Source organism: Carya illinoinensis, chromosome 16 (assembly GCF_018687715.1).
Source record: "Carya illinoinensis cultivar Pawnee chromosome 16, C.illinoinensisPawnee_v1, whole genome shotgun sequence".
NCBI lineage: Eukaryota > Viridiplantae > Streptophyta > Magnoliopsida > Fagales > Juglandaceae > Carya > Carya illinoinensis.
The window spans coordinates 5,646,279-5,660,017 of record NC_056767.1 but is presented as its reverse complement, the minus strand read 5'-3'; the positions used below and the strand labels follow the sequence as shown (position 1 = coordinate 5,660,017).

Here is a 13,739-nt window from a genome sequence, read left to right as displayed (position 1 = left end):
TGTAAATAGTTGTAAGATTTTTTTAAGATGCTTGATGATGGTTAAAAAGTATATTTAATTTGAAATAACTTAATAAAAGAAAATAATTTAAAAAGAAAGACATTATGCAAACTGGTGGCAAGTGCAGCCGTGTTAACCGAGACCGACCGCCAATGGCCAAGGTGGCCACCCCGTGGTAGCAACCATCACAAGGTGATTTTTTTTTTTTTCATGGTTTTTATGTTTGAAGGAAAAGATGATCTTTAACTGAAAAATATTTTTAAGTTTCACCTCGGAGACTAAACATCCGTGGTTTGATTTGTAAAATAAAATAAAATAATTTTAAATAAAAGTTAAGTAAAATATTATTTTTTTAATATTATTAGAATATTGTTAATAAGTTATGCATATGTAAAGAATAATTTTGATGAAAATAAAATGAATTTAGATTTTAACTATTCTATTTATATAAATCTCCATATTAAAATAGTTATTTTTTTATTATATAACAATAAAATAATATAAAATAAATTTAATTTTAATTATTCACATCAAATTTCTACATTGAATATCCATTTATTTATTATATAGTAATCAGTATTTAATAATTTAAAAAATATTTCATTTTTTAATTATTAATTTATTTTATTTTATCATATTTTAATTATTAGTTATTAGTTTATTTTATTTCATCACATTTTACTATTTAATTTAAAGAAACTTATGAAAGTCTGTAAATATAGATAGAGACAAGAGAAAGAGTTATAAAAAAATAATAAAATAAAATTTGCTACTTGTATAGTGTAGATCAAATTTGATCTTTTCTTTATCGATACTATAGCTAAAAGTTACCAATTTTGTTAATAGATAATCCATTGCAAGTGTGTTTTATATCTAATAATCAAAAAGTACAATATATTTTGGAAATGCATAATCCGATAAAAATGCTCTTATTATTTTAAAATTTAAAAGAATTAAATTATTTATTTAAAATTTTAAAAAAATTGTAATAATAAAATAAGATCCATTAAAAATGTTTTTCAATCCAAATGGCCTTTTAATTGATGCACATATGATCCAATTGGCCTAGAGACCTATCCATTAGGTTGAGGCCTTCTCAATTATATGTTGATTAAAAAACAAAAAGAAACATAATCTGCAATTGTGGATGAAAAGAAAAAATACGTTTCTTTATAAAAGAGAAAAAAACATCACAAAGTAAATATCGTCTGTCAAAATGATCAACTATTCAAAAACTTAAAAAGTAATCTCCCTTTAAACAGGAGAAAAGGAAGACCAACCAGTGTTGGTGGAACTTCATGTCATCCAAAGCATTCAGATACTATCTGGAAATCACCAACAATCACAACTACATTAGACATTAGTAACATCACTGCAGTTCATAGCCAGATTTTCACTTTGCAGAACCTCCAATCAATAATGACAAACCACAGCAACAGAAATCCAATCTTCTTCAGTTAAGGACACTTCCTTCCACTTGTACGGTTGTCTCAAGCAGTTAAATCATAGCCCATTCTTTCAAAAGCCATATCCTAATTGCCAATCTACCTGTCATTCTTTAACATCCTCAAAAAAAGAAGCTGGTATTTCTGGAGATGAAGGCATGGTTGCCACACATTTGAACTGTAACCATAGAAAACAATACGTCAAAATCAGATTTCACATTTGGGTAATGCGAAAATTTTAAGTCAAAGACATTAAAGCATCTTTCTCCCCCTTTCCATTTGTGTTTTCTAAAAAACTGGAAGCACATAGAGCTACGGCAACGTAATTACCTTATGCCGTTTATATTTCTCTCTTACTGCTTGTAAAGCACCTCCTCTTCTACTTAGATACAAGTCATGTATGGTAAGAACACATTCTTTTAAGTCAGCCGGTCTGTATCCGGAGTTTTTTTCCAGGGCCGAACACTGTCAAACGTCATTACCTAATAAGTATCTTCCATAAAATTATTAAATTAAATAATGATTATTAATGAGTCTGACTACAATCTTACCCAAGGATGCGTCTTTGGCCGAATTATAAATCTTGCCACAAACATAACAGATGCAGCAACCAAAGAAGGCAAAAATTTGACGCAATTGTAATCTAACAAGCTTAGCTCAGCAAGGTAGTAGCCAAGGAATTCCAATTGAAGATTGGGAGTCTGCAGAGATAACAAGAAAATAATTCATCAATGATGGAAATTCCCATTATTTATTAGCTTTTTATGAGTGATTGATTGTGAATATTGATATAAGAACTGAAAACGAGAGGATATTGCTTACTTTATAAGTCTCTTGAGCAACTCTAGTGAATCGTCTGCAAACCAAAATGGATGGAATTGACAACAATCAGTCCAATGTGCTTCTTGAATCATTGATATGAATGAATCTACATATCACCAATGATAACAAAAGAGGAAAATATTATGTTGATAGTGTTCTTGCCTTAGAAATGTCTTTATTGTAGGGTTGCCAACTTCAAACTTAAGGGACTTGAGTATATCAGCCTCCATGTTCACCACCTTTACAACCAAGATAAAACTACTCTTGGTAAAAAGAGCATGAATACAATAAACCAAGGAAATTTTGAAAAAGAAACAGCTATATGGATATTACCTCTTCCTTCTTGTAAGTGTTATCCGTAATGTAACAAAATTCTTCCACATGCGGAGGACTAATCTCTTCATACTTTCTACTTGTCACAACAAATAATGAAATTAGGGAGTGAGAAAAACCCATAATATTTTAACAATAACCTCCTTTTTCACATAAAAAGAGAGAGTTACAAAGTTTTTGGGGGCTTACGAGGCAATAAGCATTGCAGAAACGCCCAATAGCTGAAGCTTTTGCCTGTTAAGAACATGCAAAGACAGGAATCTATCGATATAGGAAATGGAGAGATACAAAGTGTCTGAAACGAGCTTGTACTCTTCTGAAACCTCCACCAACCAATCCACTAGAATACCCCTCATATTAGCATTGATATCCTTCTGAACGCTTTCGATATAATTGGGTAAAGGTCTTCTCAGCGGATCCGCCTGAATTTTATAATTTCCCATCAGAACATTTATCCCCAGTTAATAAAAAAACGCAAAGCCATAAAACCCCAATGCACCCAAACCAATATCAGTTAACCAATAACCATCATGCACACACCCATTAACACATTGCACCGAAACTGGCTTTGCCAATAAGCAGTCACACGGATAGCTTAATACTAATTGCCGTAACCCGATATCCATCAAGAACAAAAATCCTGGAGTCACTGTTCGTTTCCACAAACAAGACTCCCTGGATTATCATTCAATTTTCTAAGGGAGTATAAGTCAATGTAGAAATAATTTAGAACCTGATTCAAATCTTACCCAATTGACACTAAATGAACAGAAGTAAGAACAAATGCGAAGTTCCCAAATAAATAAATCGAAGTAACATCAGAGGCCCATTCACCTCCAAATCGCGTAGGTACTCATATATCTCGGAGCCGTAAGAATGGCACATCTGTGGATCGTCTGATTTTCCATCCGAATCCGTTGCCACCGTATCCACCGGGTTTTTAGTAGTCTTCGTCGTCGCCACCGTCACAGAATTCTTGACTTTCTTTGACTTGCTTCGACATTTCGGCTTCTGTTGCTCTGCGCCAGAAGTCGTGTCAACCGGAGCGGAGATGTTCGAGACATTCTTAAGCTCCCCCAACACCACTCTCTTCTTGGTGTACGTCTGATCATCAGACATGGCAGCCGCGGCCCTCTTCTTCGCAGCGCGAGTGATGCGCACACTTGTCTCCTGATCAGCCATGGCAGTAAGCAGACCCAGTTAATCCTTAGTCCGGCTTCTGGGTCCACACAGAGAGAGAGAGAGAGAGGGATAGAATAGAGAGGGGCTTGAAGGCTGAGGCGGAGAGTGGGGGTGGCTTTGTAGTTTGTAGCGAGCGCCATTTCAGTCGTTTGAAAAGCGAACCTTGGCGCTTCTCTGCATTTCCCTTTTGAGGCTTTGAGTTTTCACAGTTTTTGGTGTCATTTTCCGAAATTTTGGGCGTTTAAATTTCGAAAAACAATTTCGGGGTTTTAGGATTTGGGCTCACTTGCTTGATTCCTTCGTTTTACTTTTCGGTCTTTTGCTTAGGCGGGCCCTCAAAAATATTTGTAACCTAAAAAAAAAATCAATATTAAAGTAAAAGATAAAATGATATTTATTGTTTTGGAATGGTTAATTTTTATATATATTTTTTTTAAATGAGTAAATTTGATATTTATGTTAAAAAAATATAAAAAATTATATTTTTTAAATAATAAAAAAAAAAGACATATTATAAGGACTAATATAATAGAATAGTGCTATAGCCTAAAAAATATTTCATAAAATTAAATTTATAAATTAACGTAATTTTATGTGATACGTTAGATTGTAAAAATATATTAATTTATAAATTTAAGTTTGTGAAATATTTACGAGTAAAAACTCACATGAATTCTAAAACGAAGCTAATACCTCATTCATCCCTACAAGCACTTATAAATGGAGTCCAAGTTTGTAATTCATATGTTCATGGTAGGCTAGGGAGGGATTTATGATGGTGTTGACATCATTCCATATCCATACAAAGAATGCTAACACTTGGTATATCATCAAGTGATACATAACCTTATGCACATAGAATTTTATTAAAAAATATATATTTTTGAGTAATATCACTGATAATTTTATATAAAAAATAATATTTTATTATATTTTGGACCACTTATACACGTGAGATTAATTTTACAGCAATTCCATTAAAAAAATATTAATTATTATGATAATAAACCTTATTTATGCAAGAAGTATAAGGACAGATGAATGTACACTTATATCTTTAAAATGATTTATATAGTCTTAAATATATAAGTCTTGTATACTTATTTTAAAAAAGAAAAAAATTAAATCTATTGATACATTCTCTCGATTATTCTTACCAACTGAATTTTTTATTTTTTATTTTTATTTAATAATTAAGTTATTGTTTTTAAATAATGTTGTGAATCTTTTTTTTTTTAAATATTTAAAGAAATTAAAAAAATACATGAAAAAAATAACTTAAAATCTATGACCCACGTAAAAATCAACTTCTTTATAGTAGACTTTACTTTTTTTTTTTTAATGAAAGGACACAAAATTATGTATCCTACTACTATTAATAACATAATTCTACAAGAAAAATGCCTCAAACCATATATAAAGTTAGTAATATCTCATGAAGTAGTATTCTTTATTAGAATCAAATATTGCTTCATTCACTATTCATGAACAGATACATTGACAGAGAGGAATGTAAATACATTGATTAGTCTCGGCATTACACCATAGAACATCCCTCTGCATCCACTGCTAAGCTCGCTTGAATAAAATCAGGAGGATTAAACCACCATTGGAGAGTATCTACAATAGACCATGCATTCCATGCCAATATGTGCATTGTCTTGTCTCCTTGTCGTCCAACATAAAGAACATTAAAAGATTGAAAATGAAATAATAATAACTGAATCTCCCAAATAATAAGAATGTAGCTAAATTCTTGGTCATTGGTTGATCGAATAGCTTCCACAATAATAAGAGACTCTCCCTTCAAAATCAAATGAGAGACCCCCATGTGAGAGAGATTCTATAAAGCTGCTAACGTCTCAATGTCTTCCACCAAAAAAAGGCTTTCTTCCTTCCTTGACCCACAATCATACTACATTTTTCATCCCGCAAGATTGCACCCACCCTAGACTGATACGGAAAATAGGCCCATCAAAATTCAATTCCCACTATCCACTTGGTGGAGGCTTACAACATAATCTAGATAAATGTTGATTAACTTGTTGATATTACCGAGCCAACAAATAACTTTTAACATAGGAAAAATAATTTCTCACAACATCAGAAACAAAAACTTCACTATGTTGGAAAATCCTTAAGTTTCTAAATTTCCAAACACCCCAAATAATAATCACAAACCGTGTAAAAATATAGGGGTCATTGAGATCCATCACTGCCCCAACCACTCTATCAAACCGAGTATGCACATCCAGAAGATACACATCCATTTCCAAAAATTAGCCCAGATTTTTGAAATACTCGGACATTTGCATAATGCATGATAAACATCTTCATTATCTGCAAGATAGAAATTGCACATACTATAAGCAAGTATCTTGCGATAATATAGTGGATGATATAGCTAGTGTATCAAATCTGTATTCCATTGACCCGGCTATGAGGAATCCAATAATTCACTAACACATGTATCAGCAGCAAGAACATTACATGTAGTAATAACTTTCTTGTCTGGTGAATTTAGCAACCAATTATTTGACCAAATCTTCACTTGTTCTCCTCTTGCAATATACCACAAACTGCCAGATTCAACAATAGGTTTAGATTCGAATATATTGCGCCACATATAAGATGAATTAGAGCTGATATTGGACGATACAAATCACAATTCGGAAAATATTTGGCCTTGAAAATAGAATAGAAAATGGAACTTTGGTGCTGCTACAATCGCCAGCCTTACTTAGCTAGAAGTGCCGAGTTAAATTTGGAACGGCATAAACACTTCTAGCTCATCTGGTGAACCCTTATCTCATGATGTCTTTACCCCCACCAGAAACGTAGGGCTGGGCAACCGGGCCGGATTTTTTTCTGGCCCGGTCCGGAACCCGGATAACCGGGTTTCGGTTACGGGCACCGGCCCGGAAATCACCCGGGCCGGTACCCGGGTGAACCCGGGCCATACCCGGGTTTTAAATCCGGTACCCGGGTTTTTTAAAAACCTAAACCCAGTGCCAAAACGACGCCGTTTTGGCACGGGTTAATACCCTACAGCGTCCCGATTCCCCCCCAATCTCTCTCTCTCTCTCTCTCTCTCTCTCTCTCTCTCTCTCTCTCTCTCTCTCTCTCTCTCTCTCTCTCTCTCTCTCTGTGTGGAAGAATTTTCCCGAAACCCTAGCCTCATCCCGTCGTCGCCGACTCGCCGTCATCCACTCATCCCGTCGTCGCCGTCATCCCGTCGTCGCCGTCATCCTGTCGGTTCATTTCGGTTAGTTTTTGATAAAATCTTCTTTCATTTCGGTTAGTTTTTGATAAAATCTTCTTTCATTTCGGTTCTTTAGTTTATGGTGTGGTTTGTTTAGTGGATGTGATTTGTTTGGTGTGGTTTCTGATTTTGGGTGAGATTTGTTTTGGGTTTCTGATTTGGGTGTGATTTGTTTAGGGTTTCTGATTTTGGGTGTGATGTCTTCAAGAGCCTTGATTTTAGCCGTACAAAGATAATCACAGGTTGTAGTGTGACAAACTTTTGAAGGAACTCGGTGTAATTGGCTTTGTGCTTTTATTCTCTCACTCTTATCTTTCTCCTTGCGATTGGCTTTGCGCTGGTTTTAGTAGTTATAGCAACAACTGTTGATTCTGGGTTCTTCAGATATATTCAAAGAACTTTATACTAACGTATGTAGAGGTTGAAATTTGTTTTGCACCCCTTTCATTTAAAGGGGCCATCTCAAGAACAACAATGATATTTTGTTTGGCTTGGCTTTCCTATGTTTCCTTTTGATATGAGATGGTGATTGGGGGTGGTGATGGTTGTATTTATTTTGATGTTATTATAGTTTTTAGTAAAAAAGGATAGTCAATGATAAATTTACAACATCATTTTATCTATTTATTAATTTACACTTTTCTTTTCAAGTCTTCCACTAGCTAACTTATTAATTTAGATTAGATTTGTTAGTAAGTACATATATATTACGGTTGAATTAACAATTAGGAGTAAAGGCAAAGATAAAACCACATAGATAATTTTTATGATCTTTTGTTTATTTAATTTTTATCATTTTTTTCAAAAAATCTCAAATATATAGTTACTTATATCTTAATTTTTATCGTTTATTTGAATCCGATGGAGCTCAAGTGAAGGTTCGGATTGGAAACTTTAATAATTTAGTTTGCCCTTAAATAGCTATTTTATATGGTTAATATTAAGTGCCGGTAACACACTTTACTATCTTAAATATTGGTTACTATTAACCCCTCATATGACACACTTCACTAATACCCCCACACACTAAATTCTAGTTCTACCCCTGCCTATATCCTTATGCACATCATAATTGATTGAAGTTTATATGTCACAACCTGAGTCTATAGTATACCACGTATATATGCTCCAACTCGAGGGAGAAGATTCTAACTCTAAATGTAAGCTGAAGTGTATAGAATGATAATGATTGGGCATGATTCTAAGTCCTAACCTACCCTCATTTTCCCTTTCTCTATATCTTATAATTTCTTCCTTTTCTCTAAAATCTAACTTCTGGTTCTCTGAATAAACTGCACAAGTCTGCATGGTAGTACTATCTTGTCGAGAGGATGGCCTTAATGCAAAACCTGCCTTTTTAATGACCAATTTTATCCATGTCTGGATAAATACAAAAAAAAAAAAAAATGCTAATTTTATTTTTTCAAAAAAATTTAGAAATTTTTTTTTTCATGTCTCAATTATTGATCATATGCTAAAAACTAAACCCGGGTTTTTTAAAAACCTAAACCCAGTGCCAAAACGACGCTGTTTTGGCACGGGTTAATACCCTACAGCGTCCCGATTCCCCCCCCCCCCCCAATCTGACTCTCTCTCTCTCTCTCTCTCTGAAAATTGCAACACCAAAAAACAAAATCAGAATTTTAAAAACTGATCTCTTGTATCATCTTTTGAAAGAGCTAATTTGCATAAAATTGCATGAATATTCACTAGAAACTTGGGACCGACCACACATCAAAAGGCACCAAAAAACCGTGATATATATATATATATATATATATATATATTAGCGAAAACGACGTTGTTGTATTGTGTTGATTCGGGTATCGGTTATTTGCTGTGTATTTGGAACGGTGCGGTATTAATATATTTTTTTGTTCAGCCCTTGGCACACATATATGTAAATGCACACGCCTTCCATGCAGTGAAGATAAAAAAAAAAAAAAAAAAAAAAAAAAGAAGCTTCCCCGCAATTAATAAACAGGCTATAATGTAATAGGTTTCTGTACATTAATTATAGGGTTTCTCAAAGATTACCAAGCTTGGCTGAAAGTTATAAATTGATGATTTGCTTCTTAATTAGGCTATAATACGTCTTATACATCATACTTCAAAATTAAAACTCTTGACACCTGGACTGAGTTTTCTGCATGAATTAATTTCCTGTTTTTTTTTTTTGTTGTTGTTGTAACTTTAACAGATGGAAGAAGATTCTGTGAGCTGTAATGTCGGTATAACCCAAGGGGTTGGCGATTCCTCTTCTATTCCATTGGATGTAGAGGAGCTTGGGACTCTTCCAACCCCTTCTTCATCCACACATACACAAGAACCTACCCGTTCCATCCCACCTTTACCCAAGAAATCCAAAAAAAAACCTAGCAACCAATCTGTGGTATGGGAACACTATACTAGAGTGCAACCTATTGACCACGATAATCCAAAAGCTCAGTGCAATTATTGCGCTAAGCTATACAGTTGCCACTACAAAAATGGCACTTCATCTATGTTACACCACCTCCAGAATGCATGTGAAACTTCCCCTCTTAGAGTTAAAGGAGTTGGAAGAAGTCAATCCTCTAGTGTTAAGAGGGATGCGGAGGGAAGAGTGTGTAGTCCACAAGTCCTAGTAAAGTACGATGGAGAAAAACTTAGGGTGTCAACCGCTAAGTATTTTATTAGATGCGAATTGCCTTTTAGGCTTGTGGAGCATGAAGGTTTTATTGAATATGTAACGGATTTAGAGCCTCGATTTACTTTGCCATCTCGAGGCACTTTAAAAAGGGATTGTATTAAACTGTATAAAGAAGAGAAGATACAGTTAAAAAAATTGTTGGATGGTCAAAGAATTTGTCTTACCACCGATACTTGGACGTCGGTGCAAAATCTGAACTACATGTGCATTACCGCACATTTTATTGATTGCAATTGGAGATTGCACAAAAAAATACTTAAGTTTTGCCAAATTCCTGACTATAGGGGCGAAACCATTGGGAGAGTGTTAAACTCGGGATTGCATGAATGGGGTATTGATAAAATTTTAACCATCACAGTTGATAATGCATCCTCAAATGATGTTGTTGTTGATTATATGAGGAGGAGAATAAAAGACCATGATCGTACTATACTAGGTGGTGAATTTCTTCACATGCGATGTGCTGCCCTACTAAATTTAAGATCATGTTTACCAACTTTCTTAAGGAACGGTGTGTTACGGAGTTTAGATCGGAGCTAGATAGATATTTTTCTGAGACGTGTATAGACGACTCGCTCGGTTTTGATATCTTAGATTGGTGGAGAATTAATGCCGTTAACTATCCTGTCCTTGCTGAGGTAGCACGTGATGTGTTAGCCACTCCCATTTCCACTGTTGTCTCGGAGTCCGCATTTAGCACTGGAGGACGAATATTGGATCCTTTTAGGAGTTCCTTGTCTCCAGAGACTGTTGAAGCTCTCATTTGCACTCAAAATTGGTTAAGGACCAAACCAATTAACATTCGGGATTTGGAAGAATACATACAGTCGATAGACCTTGAAGGTAAGTTTGAAACGTGAAATATTTTTTTTAATATCTATCTAATTCGGTTTATTATCCATCTAACTCAATTTTTAATTTTTTTAGACGATCATCTAGCTTCGTCTTCAACCGAGGCTGATGTGAGTCTCCATTCCCATTCATGCTGAAAAGTTTATCCTTGGTTAATCTTCAATGGAGGTAAGAGATTTTGTGCTTGTCCTTGGTTGAGTTCCAAAGAGTTTATTGATTTAGTTAAAAAAAATCTGTGTCTAAAAAAATAATATTATGCTTTTCATGCATTTAGTTAAAAAAATCTGTGTCTAAAAAAATAATATTATGCTTGCATGCATTTAGTTAAAAAAATCTGTGTCTAAAAAATCTGTGCATGCTTGCATGCATTTAATGACTTCTGCTTTTATATAAAAAAAAAATTATGCTTTTCTAAAAATTGTTTTTTTTCTTGAAAAAATTTAATAACATATATAAATCTATTATCTAATGATACTTTGTAACTAAAATTTGGTCCTCTTATATATTATCATGCATATGGTCCTCTTATATATTATCATGCATATGGTCCTTTTGTAAATCTATTATCATGCATATGGTCCTCTTATATATGATCTAACAACCGAGTATGATAATGTTGCTTCCAGAAGCTTAAACATATTTATTGATGATTATGGCTAGTACTATTCTCGAGCTCAAGCTACAATTTTTTACACCTTTCATTTTGAGTTCTTTTTTCTTCATTATTTATGAAGATAAGTCAATTTTAAGTTGCCCAACCACTCTTGCATGGTGCTTGTTTTGACTGGAAAACATTTTAAGACTCTTAGGTATCGAAGGAACTGATACAAAGTTACAAAGGTTGCAATGTTCATGATGTTTGACACTAAATAATTTTCATGGTAATCACATTCAGATAGCAACCCTGCTACTTCTTTCCATCATGATCAGCATATACATCTGTGCATTTTTCAGATGCTGCTGAAGGGACTGCACTAGATCTGTTGGGACTACCATATGTTGGAAAAAATAGACCAGAAAATTCTAGAGTAAAAATTAGAGTTGGGTTGCTTTTGTAGGGTTTGCACTTATTCTGTTAGGACTGCCATATATTAGGAAAACTATATCTGCTGTTTTGATGATGCATATGTTTGGAGTCATAATTCATTAGTTATATGTTGGTGAATTGCTGATTTTTTTTATTTGCACTGTTCATCTATATGCTGATGTTGTAGGGTGTGATCATATGATTTATGCATATGAGATTGCGAATGTGCATAAAAATTATATGGAAATGCTCATAGGCAATGAATATGTGTATGTGTTGGGTGCTTGTTTTGTTACATGCTTTTGCATTGGGAACTGTGATATAACAACCGAGTTGGCATTTTATGTTGGCCTTATTTTCATGCATGGAATTGACTATAAAATCTGTGTCTTTTGTTTAGTATGGACTTTGTGGGCACAAGGCATTTCTTTGAAGTTGATTCCTATCATTCCATGCATGGACGTGTCAATGATGGGTCAAGAGCGCTCAACTTCTACAGAATTGTTGGTTGGATGCACCGAATTATTGATCATAGGAATTTGTAATCTGATTTATCTTCTTATTTTCACTTTGTGTATGTTTTTGCACGAATTGGGATGATTTTGGGATGATTTTGGGATGATTTTGTAATGAGGAATGCTGATCTGAAAAAGAAAAAGAAAAAGAAACGTTATGTGCAAGATCTGAAGGAACAATATTTTGAAAGAACATTAATAATCAGGCTTTGTTTTAAAAAAAAAAAAAAACCCGGGTATAGGCCGGAACCCAGATTTCCGGGTTGTAAAAACCCGGATCAATCCGGGTTCCAGCCCGGGTCGTAACCCGGGTATATCCGGGCCGGACTCTGGCCCGGATTTGGAATCCGGGTTCCGGGCCGGGTATACCCGGATACCCGGTCCAGTACCCGGTTGCCCAGCCTTACAGAAATGTGCAATCAACCCTTCTAATTCACGATATGTTAAAGCAACTTATGGCATATATGAGAATGGCCTGAACCACAACCTTCATCAAAATCTCACGACCAACTTGTGATAATAACTTCTCACTCCATCCTTATAATTTTGTACAAACCTTTTCTTTAATATCCCTAAAAGTGTGTAATTTCAATTTGCCAACAAAAGAAGGTAATCTAAGGTACCTATCATGATATTGGATAGAATGAACACCCTATAGTTCCTTTATGGCATTTCTTACTTCTATATTCACATTGTGGCTGAATAATAATTCAGTTTTTTCCTTATTCAATTGTTGGCTTGAAGCAGCCTCATAATAGACAAAATATTCTAAAGATGCACATTTTCTAACACAGAAGCTCGACAAAAGATAATGTTATCATCGGCAAAAAATAAATGACTAACTCATAGAGTTTTATTGCAAACATGAACTCCCTTCACCAAATGTTTTGATTCAACCTTCTGCAATATTGAAGACAAAGTCTTGGCACATATGACAAATAAATAAAGGGATAGTGGGCAATCTCGTCGAAGACCACGAGTGGGTATATATAATCAAATCTGAAGGAACTCTATTGATAAGAATCTTATAAGAAGCCGTGGTAATGCACATCATAATCAGCCAGATAAATTTAGAAGCAAAGCCCATTTTTAACAAAAGTTTCTCCAAGAAAATCCACTCAACCTAGTCATAAGCCTTACTCGTATCTAATTTAATCGACATGCATCTTTTTTTTTTTTACTCATTTTCATTCTTTGAATTGCATCTACTATCTCATAAGCCACAATAACATTATTCTTGATAAGCAAACTCAAAACAAAAGCACATTGTGATGGCGAAATAACCCTTGGTAGAATCAACTCCAGCCAATTGGCTAGAACCTTGGCTATGATTTTATAGATCACATTACATAAACTAATGGGTTTATAATCCTTAATATACTCTAGCTGGCTTTTCTTCAGAATCAACACAAGATATTTGAGATTGAATTCGGTAGGCATAACTCTTGAATACAAAACCTCTAACACGACAATAGTAATAGTTCTTCCCACCACAGTCAATATATCTGGAAAAAATAATGGAGGAATCCCATATGGGCCTGGTGCATTCCGTGCATGCATCTAGAATAATGCATCCCTGATCTCAATCTCACTAAAGTGTCATGTTAGA

At 34.3% G+C, this 13,739-nt stretch overlaps 1 protein-coding gene and 1 long non-coding RNA gene across 2 annotated transcripts; one reads left to right on the top strand and one right to left on the bottom strand.

Annotated features, from left to right (window-relative positions):
- Positions 1-1,148: 1,148 nt before the first annotated feature.
- LOC122298560 (putative cyclin-A3-1) lies at positions 1,149-4,001 on the bottom strand. The gene is made up of 8 exons (XM_043108366.1): positions 3,435-4,001; positions 2,790-3,022; positions 2,601-2,676; positions 2,430-2,506; positions 2,268-2,301; positions 1,997-2,146; positions 1,776-1,910; positions 1,149-1,623 (listed from the first exon to the last, which is right to left on the bottom strand). Exons 1-8 carry the CDS (start codon positions 3,780-3,782, stop codon positions 1,552-1,554), a joined length of 1,125 nt encoding a protein of 374 aa, XP_042964300.1. The 5' UTR covers positions 3,783-4,001; the 3' UTR covers positions 1,149-1,551.
- Positions 4,002-10,457: 6,456 nt separating this feature from the next.
- Positions 10,458-12,139, top strand: LOC122299162. Its single transcript, XR_006239613.1, has 3 exons — positions 10,458-10,579; positions 10,664-10,756; positions 12,016-12,139. It is a non-coding gene; the product is annotated as an uncharacterized LOC122299162 (long non-coding RNA).
- Positions 12,140-13,739: the final 1,600 nt, after the last annotated feature.

Coding starts and splice junctions, on each gene's coding strand:
- LOC122298560 (XM_043108366.1), bottom strand. CDS start 3,782: ATGGCTGATCAGGAGACAAGTGTGCGCATCACTCGCGCTGCGAAGAAG. Junction 2,302..2,429: donor ACAATAAAGACATTTCTAAG/GCAAGAACACTA, acceptor TTTGGTTTGCAG/ACGATTCACTAGAGTTGCTC. Junction 1,624..1,775: donor AGAAATATAAACGGCATAAG/GTAATTACGTTG, acceptor CTATGGTTACAG/TTCAAATGTGTGGCAACCAT.